This window comes from Ammospiza caudacuta, chromosome 8, assembly GCF_027887145.1.
Source record: "Ammospiza caudacuta isolate bAmmCau1 chromosome 8, bAmmCau1.pri, whole genome shotgun sequence".
NCBI classification, from domain to species: Eukaryota; Metazoa; Chordata; class Aves; order Passeriformes; family Passerellidae; genus Ammospiza; species Ammospiza caudacuta.
Genome location: NC_080600.1, coordinates 39,298,167 through 39,310,805, shown reverse-complemented (window position 1 = coordinate 39,310,805; position 12,639 = coordinate 39,298,167). Strand labels below are relative to the sequence as shown.

General features: G+C 37.1%; 1 protein-coding gene across 1 annotated transcript in view; it reads left to right on the top strand.

The window, feature by feature from the left end:
* LRP1B (LDL receptor related protein 1B) overlaps positions 1-12,639 on the top strand; it is a 299,771-nt gene that overhangs the window by 74,063 nt on the left and 213,069 nt on the right. The window contains exons 8-11 of the mRNA XM_058810030.1: positions 1,321-1,557; positions 5,986-6,166; positions 8,982-9,201; positions 10,828-11,017. Of these exons, the coding sequence (XP_058666013.1) occupies positions 1,321-1,557; positions 5,986-6,166; positions 8,982-9,201; positions 10,828-11,017 (828 nt within the window). The remainder of the gene's footprint in view (positions 1-1,320; positions 1,558-5,985; positions 6,167-8,981; positions 9,202-10,827; positions 11,018-12,639) is intronic.

The window sequence follows — 12,639 nt, the reverse complement described above, 5'->3', positions numbered from 1 at the left end:
ACATTAAATTCTAAGTTTTCCACTATATAATATTACACAATTTAATGTGTACCTGACACTTTGTTCACATGCTCCTTTCATTCCCTTAAAGTTATTTGATTTGGCTCAGTTCACAGGAGTGACAGGTTAAACCTGGAATGCTCAAAGAATACTAAAAATATCACAAGCTTTACATTAATCAGCCTCACTCTTTGTTTATTTGCTTTTCACAGCGGAAAGGTACTGTTACAATTTCCACCCATACAATCAACTTAGAGCACAAAAGCAGAACCTTGATGTGAACAAGTCAAGGTTTTTCTCAGAATATTCTGTGAAAACAAATGTGATTTGTGCAGCTGTGGTTATACCTCAGGTTACATGTGCACAATCTGTTGGTCACCTACAGCCAACAGGAGTTTTGGGGAATGCCTGGTTTTTGCCTAGTTTTGATTTAGTTCAGATAGAAGACATGCAGTTAGATACTCTGATGGATGGTGGTAGATGGATTTATTTGACCTCAGTCAAACCTGATGGAGTTTTCACTGACAATTCCATCAAAAAATTCTGAGAGCCAGGAGGAAAAATGTAGAGAGAATTTTAAGAGGTATATTGATAGCATTAAGGCTCTAAGGATAAATATATTTAAGGAAAGAAAATCACTTTGCTAAGCTCCAGTTTTTTGTAATCAGCTTAATTATTTAAATTGTAAAAATCTTAGAAATATGAACTTTTGATATCTGTGTTTTTTACCCCAGCTGGAAAGAACAGAGTATGTTGGTTTGTTTTATTCCTTTCAATCTTAAAGAAATTTAATCTTTTTTGTTGTTTGATTCTGAGAAACTTTGGGTGAAAAAAAGCATTTTATATATGCTGGCCTTCATGGTGTTATTAGATTTTAAGATTACTTCAGTCATGGTCTACATTACCTTGATAGATCCTAATGAATTGTAAAATTAAATGTCTACAGAGCTATAGATGTCCACTTCACAGCAGATGCAAAGTTATTCTGTGATCGACAACTGCTTTTTCAGTGTGAACTTTTACACAAAAAAAATAATTAGATGTAAGGACCTCACTGATGTAACTTGCATTTTGAATAAGCCAATGAAATTAGCTATTTTTTTCTTGGGTTTGTTTTTTTTTTTTTCCCCATTTTTAGGGGTTTTGTTTGGTTGGTTTTTTAATCTAGATACCTTCAGAATATATGGAAGTTTAGTTTTTGGTATCGAATAAGGCTCCTGCTCCCCGCTAATTATGCCAGTTAATTAAACAGGGACATTATGCACTGTGAAGAAGATCAGGCAGCATCAGTTGTTTATGTTTGTAATCTTTCTTTTGCAGGACCAAAGAATGAATTGTTTCTTTTTTATGGGAAGGGGCGGCCGGGAATAATCCGGGGCATGGACCTGAATACCAAAATGTCAGATGAGTACATGATCCCCATCGAGAACCTGGTCAATCCTCGTGCTCTCGACTTCCACGCTGAAACCAATTACATTTACTTTGCTGATACCACCAGTTTCCTGATTGGACGGCAGAAAATTGATGGCACAGAGAGAGAAACAATCCTCAAGGACGGTGGGTGACGCTCAGTGCTGGTGACATTCAGAGATGCTCACTACCGAGAGGTTGAACTGACATTTGCAGATAATTTAAAGGGGTTTTTTGGGTCTCCCATGGAAAAGAGACACAAATTTGACCTTGAACAGAATTGGAGATACATTTTTACAGCCTCCTGTTTTTTTCTTTTTTTCCTGAGGGCAGAAATGTAAAGTTTGGTTAAGTCACTCTTGTGGATTCTTACTGTGTCCATTTAAGCTCACCACTGGTGAGTAACTCCTATTTTTCCACTGTGTCCTTCCAGAAGCTGGATATTTGTTGAGCCATCCCAAATCCTTGCAGACTTTATAAGACTTCTTCACTCCAGCCTGCATCACACTGTGGATTCTGGAGCTTATTCAAGTGGTTTGGCACAATGAGACTGTCTGTAGTGCTTGAAAACTCATTAGGAAAAAAGCATTGTCTTTCCTGATGCATTTTCCATTGTGAATTTGGAAGCAACAGTTAGACCTAAACATTTATTAGAACCTTAATTAAGATGCTTGTAACATTTATTATAGCAATAAGAGAAAATGCCAGCAAGTCTTTAGTTTCCACATCTCCCACTACACTGAATCTCCTTGTTTTAGAATCATATCTCATCACACCAAATGTTCTTGTAGTGAAAAAATCTTCCAGTTTGTCAATTTATATTTTGTTTTCCTTTATGGACCCTTCTCTGAAATACTGCTTCAGCAGGAGGTAGCAACTGCCTCACTCAGCTGCAATTCATTCTGCAGTAATTATTTTCTGGTCCTCAGTCTAAGAAGAAGCATAAATATTCATCTTAGCCTTCAGAGAGCTTCATATATTTACTTGTGAATGGAAGCTCAGGACAGTGAAAGTAACTAGAATAGCATTGTTGCAGCAGAGGGATGCTCACTCCCTGTCATTCATAAGGCATGTTTTCATGCACAATTCTGAGGAGCCATCTCCTCTGTGCAGTGATATGATGCTCTCTTAGTGCAAGGTCTCTCCTCAGAGTCTGCACACAGATCCCTTCAGCAGCAGTTGCAAGGAATAGTGACAGGCTCTTTACCCTGCCCTGGTGAATGGTTAATAAAGGGCATTTGTCTCACAAAATAACAAATACTCAGCTGTCACTCTGGTAATTCTTCATTTCACTGCCAGCACGGGAATGGATAATGTACATCCCACACCTTCCATGGCTGACTTTCCTTTCCTGACTGTGCATTTCACTTGACAGGGAAGTAGTTCAAATAGGGAGTAGAGGAAGGAGCAGGAAATATGTAAATTAAAACATTGTAGAGGAGCAGCAAGGAGCATCCTGGCTGAGAGGTGTCAGACAGATTGGAGTCAGACAGTCAGGGTCAAACAGGTTGGGGTTGGCCTACTCAAACATGAATAAACTTTGTATGCCAAACCAGAAAATTGGTGATATTCCTGTGAATAATGATTAAGTGCAGTGTCTACTCTTTAGAAGTACAAGATAGCAAAAATATTAGTGCAATACTGAAAGAGCTGTGGAATATCTGATGATTTATTTCTGGTGATTCTATTTGCAAAGACAAAAAATATGTCACTGTCAGTCTCCCCTTTCCCAGGAGCTTCCATTGTTAGTTCTAACTTGGTGGAGTTTCATAACTTTAAAGTATTTTTAAAGAACATTTGTTAATGTATTTTTCATTATTTAAAAAATTAATATGGCCTCCAGCCCTAACACCTCAGCTTTTATTCTTGTCAACCCTCACAAACTCAGCAGGGACAGATTAAATCATTCCTTGGTGGAAGGCTACTACAGAAAATCAGGTGTGTCAGGAGGTGGTGTAATATTTGCTTTGAACAGCACGCTGCTAAGAGCTTCTAGCTGTGGTAGGTGCCACTTCTCAGATTAAAAGTTGCCTTTTTTTGGTGACTGTCAGTTTTTTTTGAGAATATATACAGACAGCATTGCAGCTCAGATAATTACAGTTTGCCTACGTGAGAGCCTGATCCTACAGCTGTTGACTGGGAATTGAGATCACTGAGCACCTCACACTGCTGGAGTTTGATTTCCCATACAGTTTCAGCTGTGATTTCTGTTTCTTCACTTTGGGAAGCAAACTGCTGGGTGGTGTTGATAACAATTTGACAGCCCCCAGCACAACCTGGCTTAGAGCTGGTGGCACAGCTGCAGCAGTGCTGTACTTCCACCAGCAACAGGAATTATAATTAACCTTTCAAACTTACATATAAAATCAGTCTTTTACATTAAAAATTGGAAAAAAACCCCACAGACAATTTTAATGTCTGAGTTTTTAAAAATCGCTGAATCTTTTAAATGAATCTAAATACTGCTCAGTGAATGTAACATGTACACAAGCTCAGGGTTTTTTTTTTTTTTTTACTTGTCTTTGTACCACTAATATTTTTTCGGGGGTTGCTGTGACCCTAAAATTCTTAAAACATTTACTTGTAAATATTAGTCAAGATGGTCAACCTATTGCTTAAACAAGGCCACAGTAAGTCTGTAAAGCTCTTTGGAAGCTGATTAGATGGTTGGTGTAGAGAAGAATTCTTTTCCAACCAGTTTTTATGCCAATCTAGCATTTGAGGCACTATTTATTACACATGGCATTGGTGAGCTTGGCCATTCTGTACCAAATCACATGTTGTGCCTGTTCTCTGTTTCATATTGAAAAGCAACGTGACAAACTGCTGCCTCTAGAACTGCTTTTAAAAACCTCCCATCTACATTCAACACATTTGGAGCTCTCATATTGGTGTTGGGAGGAGAATTCTGGTGGAAATTCCAGAATTACAAATGTTAGCTTTTCAGTCAGCAAGTGGAGAATGATCACAAGGCTTTTTTATTACCTCATCCCTTTTAAGCTGAAAGGACTTTACTGCAGAAGGACTAAATTCCTGTAGTCAAATCAACACAAGAATGGCAGAATGGCCATTGTTTTCTTCCTGTTTACCACTTGATGTGAAACCCATTTGAAGAGTAGTTAATGTATTTAAAGCTTTTAGTGAAATAAAAGTGAATTTTTAATTATAACTCCACAAAACCAATGCAATTTATCTCTATAGGGTCGTGCTGTAGAATTCTCCTTAAAAAACCCAAACTTTCTGATATATTTAGTATCTAGTTAACATGAGGGGATTTTTTGACTTAAATTGTATTTAGTTTAGAATCACATTTGCCCCAAAATTCCTGCAGAAGGCAAGGTAGCTCAAAGGCAGTATTATATGAAGCTGAATAGATGTGGAGCAAAAGTCTTGTCAATTTTAGGTGTCCAGCATTCTAATCTAACAGTTTTGCTGCTGATACAGATACAGCACATATTTGGACTGGTTTGACTCCCAAAGAAGCAAAAAAAATCATCAAAATATTTTCCTTAAAAAGATGATCTTATAAATATAAAAATCTGATCTTATTAGTATAAAAACTGTTTTTAGCATCATATTGCCTATGTCAGACAGGATAAAAATAAAATGTGTTTTGAACAAATCAGTCAGTGTCCTCAAGTTTGATTGTACCCATGTCAGTGTTTTCTTGACTTGAGCAAAATCTGCTGAGGCCTCTCAGAGCCCAATAGGACATTTCTTGCACAGCTCAAGTTCCTCTGTGTTGCCTGTTCTGTTCAGCAGCTTTTTGGTTTTTTGGTTTCTTTTTCTCTGGGCCTTGGGCTCCAGGTCCTTGGTTAAATTCTCTCTTCTTTTCCCTTCCATTCTTAGCACTTTTCTCAACCTCCTTGACCACTCCATGACCAAAGGCCACTCTCCTCTTTCAGGAACTTTCAATTTCCTCTGACGTTTTCTTTTCAAAAGAATGTAGCAAAGGCACTGAGAGATGAAAAATAAAACTGGCAGTGTCCATCAGCCTGGGGAAGCTGGCTGAGCTGCTCCACTGCTCTCAGACTCAGTTGTTCTGTGCTTTGGGTGATTCTTGTCAGACCAGGTGGTTGCTGGGTTAGAAATTTCGTCATTCTCTTGTTTCATGTCCCAGAGAGCTCATTCTGACACCTCTGCTTCCTTCCAGCTTCTTAAACCACAAGGAAAAATAGTTTCCCAAAAGTGATGTTCAGGTGTATCAAAATATTGATAAAAATGTTAAAACACATTTTGCAAGACTCCTGAGCTCATACAACTTTTTTTAAAATTATTTTTTTAATTTTATTTTTCAAAAAAAACTTTCTCAAATTTTGTCTCACAGGATATATTGTCATCTCTACACCTGTGACTGATTTACAAAATTTAAGTTTAGTTTCTTAAGTGAACAAGGTTTAGTTGGTACTTTGGTTGGTACCAAATATCTGTAATTTGGTTTGGGCCTTCAGTAGATAAGGGAAAAAAGCAATTTTAAAAACATGACATGGATATCACAGAATAAATAGTGAATATAAGTACATATAGAACATAAATAGTATTAATCTCTTACTACTGTTCTCTCTCTCTCCACAGATCTAGATAATGTGGAAGGCATAGCAGTGGACTGGATTGGAAATAATCTCTATTGGACCAATGACGGCCACAGGAAAACCATTGCTGTTGCCAGACTGGAAAAAGCTGCTCAGAGCAGGAAAACCCTGTTGGAGGGAGACATGTCCCACCCCAGAGGAATTGTTGTTGATCCTGTCAATGGGTACGAAGCAAACTGGTTTTCCTGTAATGGTTGTCTTTGTGGCATAAACACAGGATTCAATTTGCTCAGGATGAGGTTTGTAGAGTCATGCAGTGGTCTGTAATCCTTCAGGAGTCTGCAATGTATCTGTAATTCCTGCCCAGCATTCTTGCCCTGAAGCCTTCAGGAGAATTTGTATGCCTGTCATTGTTGCATGTCTGTCCTGTTAATCTGAATGTGACTCACCTTTTTCTCAAATAAATTGAAGGTGTAAGTCCTGCATGAATGTTTAATATCAAGTGAATTTTAAGATGGTCTCCTGTGTTTCTCTCTCTGTAATCTCAATTGCTGGAGCCAATTATGACCATATCCTTGTACACATTGGCTTACAAAACTGAGACAGGTACTCTTCATTACTTATTAGCTTAAATTAATTTTGATAAGCTGCATAATAAAGAAAACCACATTATATTACTGTGATATAATGGTAGGTTACTTAAAAAACCACTGAAGAATGATGTAGGTAGGTAGTTTCAGTGTGGCTGGATTGATTGCTATTTTCCTATTATAGAAAATATTTACCCTCTCAGGTTTCCCCTTTTGAGCCTGTCCTTTGAGGAGTGGAAGTGGCTGTGGAAAGGCCACAATTCATTAAAGTCAGACAGTGAGGGCATAAAATGAGACCACGAGCCATAACCACACCTGCAATTACTTTGTTAAATTTTCCAGCTCAGTAAATGCATGGCACAGGAAGCAGTGTATGAAGATGTATTGCCTGAAAAGGGCCATTATATAAAACACTTCTCTAATAAAATAGCGTGTCCTTCATGATTAGGCTTCTCATGGAAGCTCTTCCTGAGGGATAGCATTTATTATGGCTTTTTAATTGTGTTTCCAAAATTTTAGTCTTGATTTAACCGGTGTTGGAGCATTAACTGCATTTTGAGATACAATTAAAGCACATGGACATAAATGCTTGTCACTGTGAGCAGGTTTAGCTTATGACAGGATAAATGGAATAAGGACAGACAAAAAGTTAATGGGGAAAAGCTCAGTAATTGCTGTTGAGAAGTCATGTAAATATTTGTAAAACATATTTTGCCTCCCAATAAAATAAGTGCCATATTGACCTCAGCCTCAGGGCATGTGCAGGGTTTATAATTCTGTGATTAAACCTAGTGCTGTTAGAGTCAAACATGCAATGGAGTTTGTAAAGCTTGTGGATCAAAAATAGACTGATGTTCTTTGCACATATTTACAAAAACATTAACAGAACCCAAAACAACCTTCTAGGGGGCAATTCGAGAGAAATGAGAAGTAAACAAAAAAGCTGCATGTGCAAATCTGCAAAGTTGTGTAATGCAATTTTTCTATTTTTTTTTTTTTCCAATTTCTCATAAATATCAAATTATGCTTATACATAAAAGTGCATTTAAATACTTTTTTTGACCACTAGATTTGATATCATTTACATAGATATGATAATAATTTTTTTTTTTTTTTTTTTTTTTTTTTTTACTTCAGTGTATCATTCCTTTGCAGTATTTAAATTCCAGGACTTTATTCTTCCAAGTACAGGCCAATTAAATGGTTAATTGGTTAGGATCACAGAAGGTATTTCAGAAACATGAATCTCGTGAAAGAAAAAGTGAGGTATATTAATAATAATTAAAGCAGGGTGAACAAATAGGATTTAAGATTGGAAGGATGTTTTTGCTTATTAATTGAAGTCCTAGGTTTGACTAAAAGTAAACATCTGCTGTCTGGCAAATGTTTTCATTTATGGAATGATGTGACTTTATGTGATACAATCTGGGATGATTCACAGAGTGCTTACAGGTTTTTAAGTGTTTCTTCCCATTAACTCATTTCCTTAGGGAAAAACATGTTAAAAAAAAAAAAGAGAAAAAAGAAAAGTGGTTTCTTAGCATATTTTTTACCCTCTGTTTTTGTACAAGTTCAAGTTGCATATTTTAAATGGTTGAGATCACTGTTTTCAAGGGCAAATTCTGTAATAGAATACGATATTCAGAATAATTCAATAAGGAAAGGTTTATTCTGTAGTTTCCAGTAGAGAATGGCTCATAGAATTCCTCTGAGACAATACTTTTAGAGGAGTTAATAGATTTTTTTAAACTTTTCTAAAGTAATATTGGTGCCTTTCTTTCAGACTTTGTTTGGTTTTTTTAATCTATATTGCTGCACTATAAGCCATAAAACTATGCTAAAATTGCTCACTGGCTTTTTTTCAACTAGTTTTCAAAGCAACTGTTTCTAAACATTTTTGTGATGGACAAAGTACACCTTACCCTTTTTTGAGTGATTTAGCTGCTTTCATGAAGTTCACAGAACATCAAGGTCATCCTTTAGCTCTAAAACCAGAGTGCAAATAATTATTGTGCTGCAACTTCTTTGATAGAATTAGGTGTAATAAAAAGGATATTTACATCAGAAAGGCAAATTGACCTGGCCAGAACCAGCTCACTGTAAATGTGAGGTTTTTGACAAGGTCAATACAAGTAATGGTTTAAGAAAAACCAACAAATAAAGAAACCCTATAATTCTATAATTCTAGTGGGAATAAATAAGGTCTTAATTCTATTGCTTTTCTTGTCTGTTAGTTCTCTAATTTATCACAATATGAGCAAAATAACATAAGTGTCACTTCAGCAGCATCCAGTGGTCAGGGACAGTAAATAAAGTTGCAGAAACAGCAATGGAAAGAAACATGAAAAAGTCAAAATTGCTCTGGCTCGGAGCAGCTGCTGCTAAAAGCCTGCGCTACAATTCACCTGATTAAAATGGGATGTGAATGCTCATTTCTGTAATTCCCCAGATGGATGTATTGGACAGACTGGGAGGAAGATGAAATAGATGCCAACGTGGGGAGGATTGAGAAGGCCTGGATGGATGGCTACAGCCGGCAGGTTTTTGTCACATCAAAGATGCTCTGGCCAAATGGTTTAACTCTGGACTACCGCGCCAACGTGCTCTACTGGTGTGATGCCTATTATGATCACATTGAAAGGATCTATCTGAATGGGACTGACAGAAAGGTAAAAGGGAAATGCTGCTGGTTTGCCTCGGGCATGTTCTGTCTCTGGATTTTATTGTGTTGTGTTAAAATACTTCCCAAGGATTTTAAAGTCTGCGGAACCCGCGGCGTGTCCCGCGTCGCCTCTGCTGGAACCATGGTGGCAGTCTCGAGTGAGAGGCTGAAACACAGCTTAGGGCATTCCTCTGGCCTAAGTGATGCCAAACCTGGCTTTTCTTTTATTTTTTTTTTACCAATTTTTCTCATGTGGCAATGAGTTATATTTGGATTGAGCCATGAAGCTGCAAAGAGCATTTTGGTAGAAAAACCCTTTTGTTTTTGGCTTTGCCAAAGACCAGCTTTTCCTTGAACTTTGCTGGATGGCTTTTTCTGAATCTCTGTGCTCCTTTTGAGCATTTGTGGTAATAGTCAGAGGGGCAGCACTCAGCAAATATTAGAGATAGATTGCTTTAGTTGTTACTAATGCCTTTACTAGCTGGATACAAGTCTGTGCAGTCATTCTGTGAGGGTTTGTAGAAGCAACAAGCACAAAATAAGAGACTTTGACAATGGTTAAGGCTCAAACTGCAGTCTGATAATTTGGGGAAGTTTTACCATCTGCTTCATGAAATTAGTGACTGGTGAATAATAAGAAACACATGTCCACAGGTTTTGTTTTGAAGTGTGTCACAAAATGGTTATTTTTCTTTTTTCTTTTTGAAAAGTGAGTTTTCAGTAATCCTGAGATGTAACAAAAAATGCTTAACTACTTGAATTTATGTAGCTGAAAATAACTATAAGACACTTGTTTTTGATGTTTAATAATTTGTATTTAATTATAGCCTATTTTGGTTAAAATTTAACTGGATCAGTCACATCTATAATTCTTTAATACAGTAAAGATTTTGGGGGATAGGGAGCTCCTTAATTCCACTAATAGCTGTCAGATTATTAACTGATTGATGAATTTGGATCAAAAGCAGTTCAGAGATGAGGAGCTTTGACTATAAGATTTCAAGCCCAAAGAGAAAATTTAAAGGGCAAAAGGGGGTGATGTTTGTCAATCACCTCAAAAGAGTATTTTAGTTGTCTTTATCTCCCTGTTCTCTTGGGTTTGTGTCTAAAAGTAAACAAGTCAGGCCATGTAAGGAGCTTCCTTCTCTCTACAGTCAAGGCAGAAAAAAGGCTCTTGGTTCAAGCAAGGATCACAGCCAGAAGAATGAGACCAACGACTCCAAAATGAATCTGCTGGGATAAAATCACAGGATCATAGAATTGTTTATTTTGGGAAAGGCCTTAATATCTTCAAAACCAGCCCTTTACCCAGCACTGCCAAATTCACCACTAACCATGATCCTAAACCCCACTTCTACATCTTTCAGATCCTCCCAGGGTTAGAGATTGCACCACTTCTGTGTTCTCTGATGGGGGCCACATAACATGAATTCCTATGAAGTTTTTATTTCAAGTTAGATATTGGTTCTGCTGCACAGAATGACTTTGCACTCTTTATTTCATTTTATTGCAATAGGTTGTTATGTTTGGGACAGTAATGACCTCAGTTTTCCTATTTCCTGTTTTACCATCTCTAAAAAATTAATGACTCTTCCAACCTTGCTGATGCTCACCTGCCACTCATTAATTGCAGGTAGTCTACAATGGAAAAGATTTGAATCATCCTTTTGGACTGTCACACCATGGAAATTATATATACTGGACAGATTACATGAATGGGTCAATTTTCCAGTTGGATCTGGTAACAAGGAATGTGACACTGTTGAGAAGTGAGAGGCCACCTTTGTTTGGGCTCCAGATTTATGATCCACGCAAACAGCAAGGTACTTTTGCAGTTTCTCCAGAGTTTTGTTATTAAAGGACATTTTCCCTTAGAGTCTCCAAGCATTTTGAGGTGACTGGATGAACAAAAATAGAAAAAGAAATAGGGGCTGTGACATGAGAGAGTCCAGAGTTTCAGTCCATTGAAGTAGAAATTGATTATCTCATAAATACTAAAAAGTGAATCAGAGCATTATTCCTGTCTGAATTCCTTCTGTGCATTTTCACTGTCTTTATTGCCCTTTTTTCCTTGTGTGACCAAGAGATGCTGTGCAAGTATCAATTACAGAGGGAAACATCTGCATTGGCTCATAGATATAAAATATGTGATTACATTTACCTTTTCTTAAATGAGAAAATAGCTCCTGCCTGCATTTTTTTGTCTTTTTTTTAATTTGCTCCCCCATCTTGGTCTACAATCAACACTCTATGCTGCACAGGATAAAGGTAGTTATTTGAGAGTAGTGGAAAAATCCATAGTTGTTGCTACTTATATCAGTAGAGAAATGAGATAAAAGCCATAAGTTTGCATGGATGGAATTTAGAAAATAAAATTGCTACTCTACAGGTAAAGATAAAAATGTGTTTTACTGAAGGAAACTTTGAATTCCATTTACTACATGCAGCATCCCTATGAGTTGTTGAGTATTTATTTGCTTGCTTTAGTTAAAACATATTTCTAATTACCAGATTGTTTGGTCTGCTACCAAACATAAAAATGAGCGTCAGTAATTAATACAGATAAAATGCTGTTTAAAAGATTATTTTTTTTATTGTCTAAATTTTCTCTTTTCTGGTACTGCAGCATCTAAATTTCCTTTCCCTAACCCAAGCTGGTCTGTGTAGCACTGTGCTAAGTCAGGGTTGCTGCAGCAGTGTTCCTCTTACCACAGCTGCTTTTCAGGGCCTCTCTCTGACATTCAAAGACATATAAAAGTATAGTTTTTTGGGGGTTTTTCTTGTATTTAGTGTGGGTTTTGTTTGGTTGGTGTTTTTAAGGCAAAATCTGGGCTCTAATCTACCCTCAAGGTGGCCAAATTTCAGAATGCTGTCCCTGCTAATAGAGGATGCAGTGTTTGCTTTCAATATGATTGCTGCTTTATTTGGTACTCAGAAAATTCCTTTATTTTTCAGAAAAAAGGGGCATTTAATGCAGTTGCTGTTGGCTTCCAAATAAGCTGACACCAGAGAGAGAAAGTATTGCCTCTTAGACAGTTTTGCTGAATGAGCTAAAGTCTTAAGGGAGGGAACTTGGCTTGTTAATATATTCTTTGTTTGAAATTGTAATTGGAATTTTGTAAGCTAACTGCAGCCTTTAGGAACTTCCCTTTTTGTCATGCTCAGTGAGGTTGATCTTGCCATTGCTCCCAAAGGAGCATAAAAATTTCCTTTAAAGAAACTATTTGTGTGTGTGTGTGTGCATGTTTTCCTTGTAAAAGAGCAGGCTCAAGGCTGAATTGTTGAACAGAGAAAACCACAGAAAAACCACTTTACAGACAAGTTGTATTTTAAAGATATAACATGCTTTAACATGCACACACCTCAGAAACTTTTGGCTGTGATCTTTTGAGGGGACTGCTTTGATGCTGCTGGTCTTGTCACACAGGCAGGAACTGTCATTTCA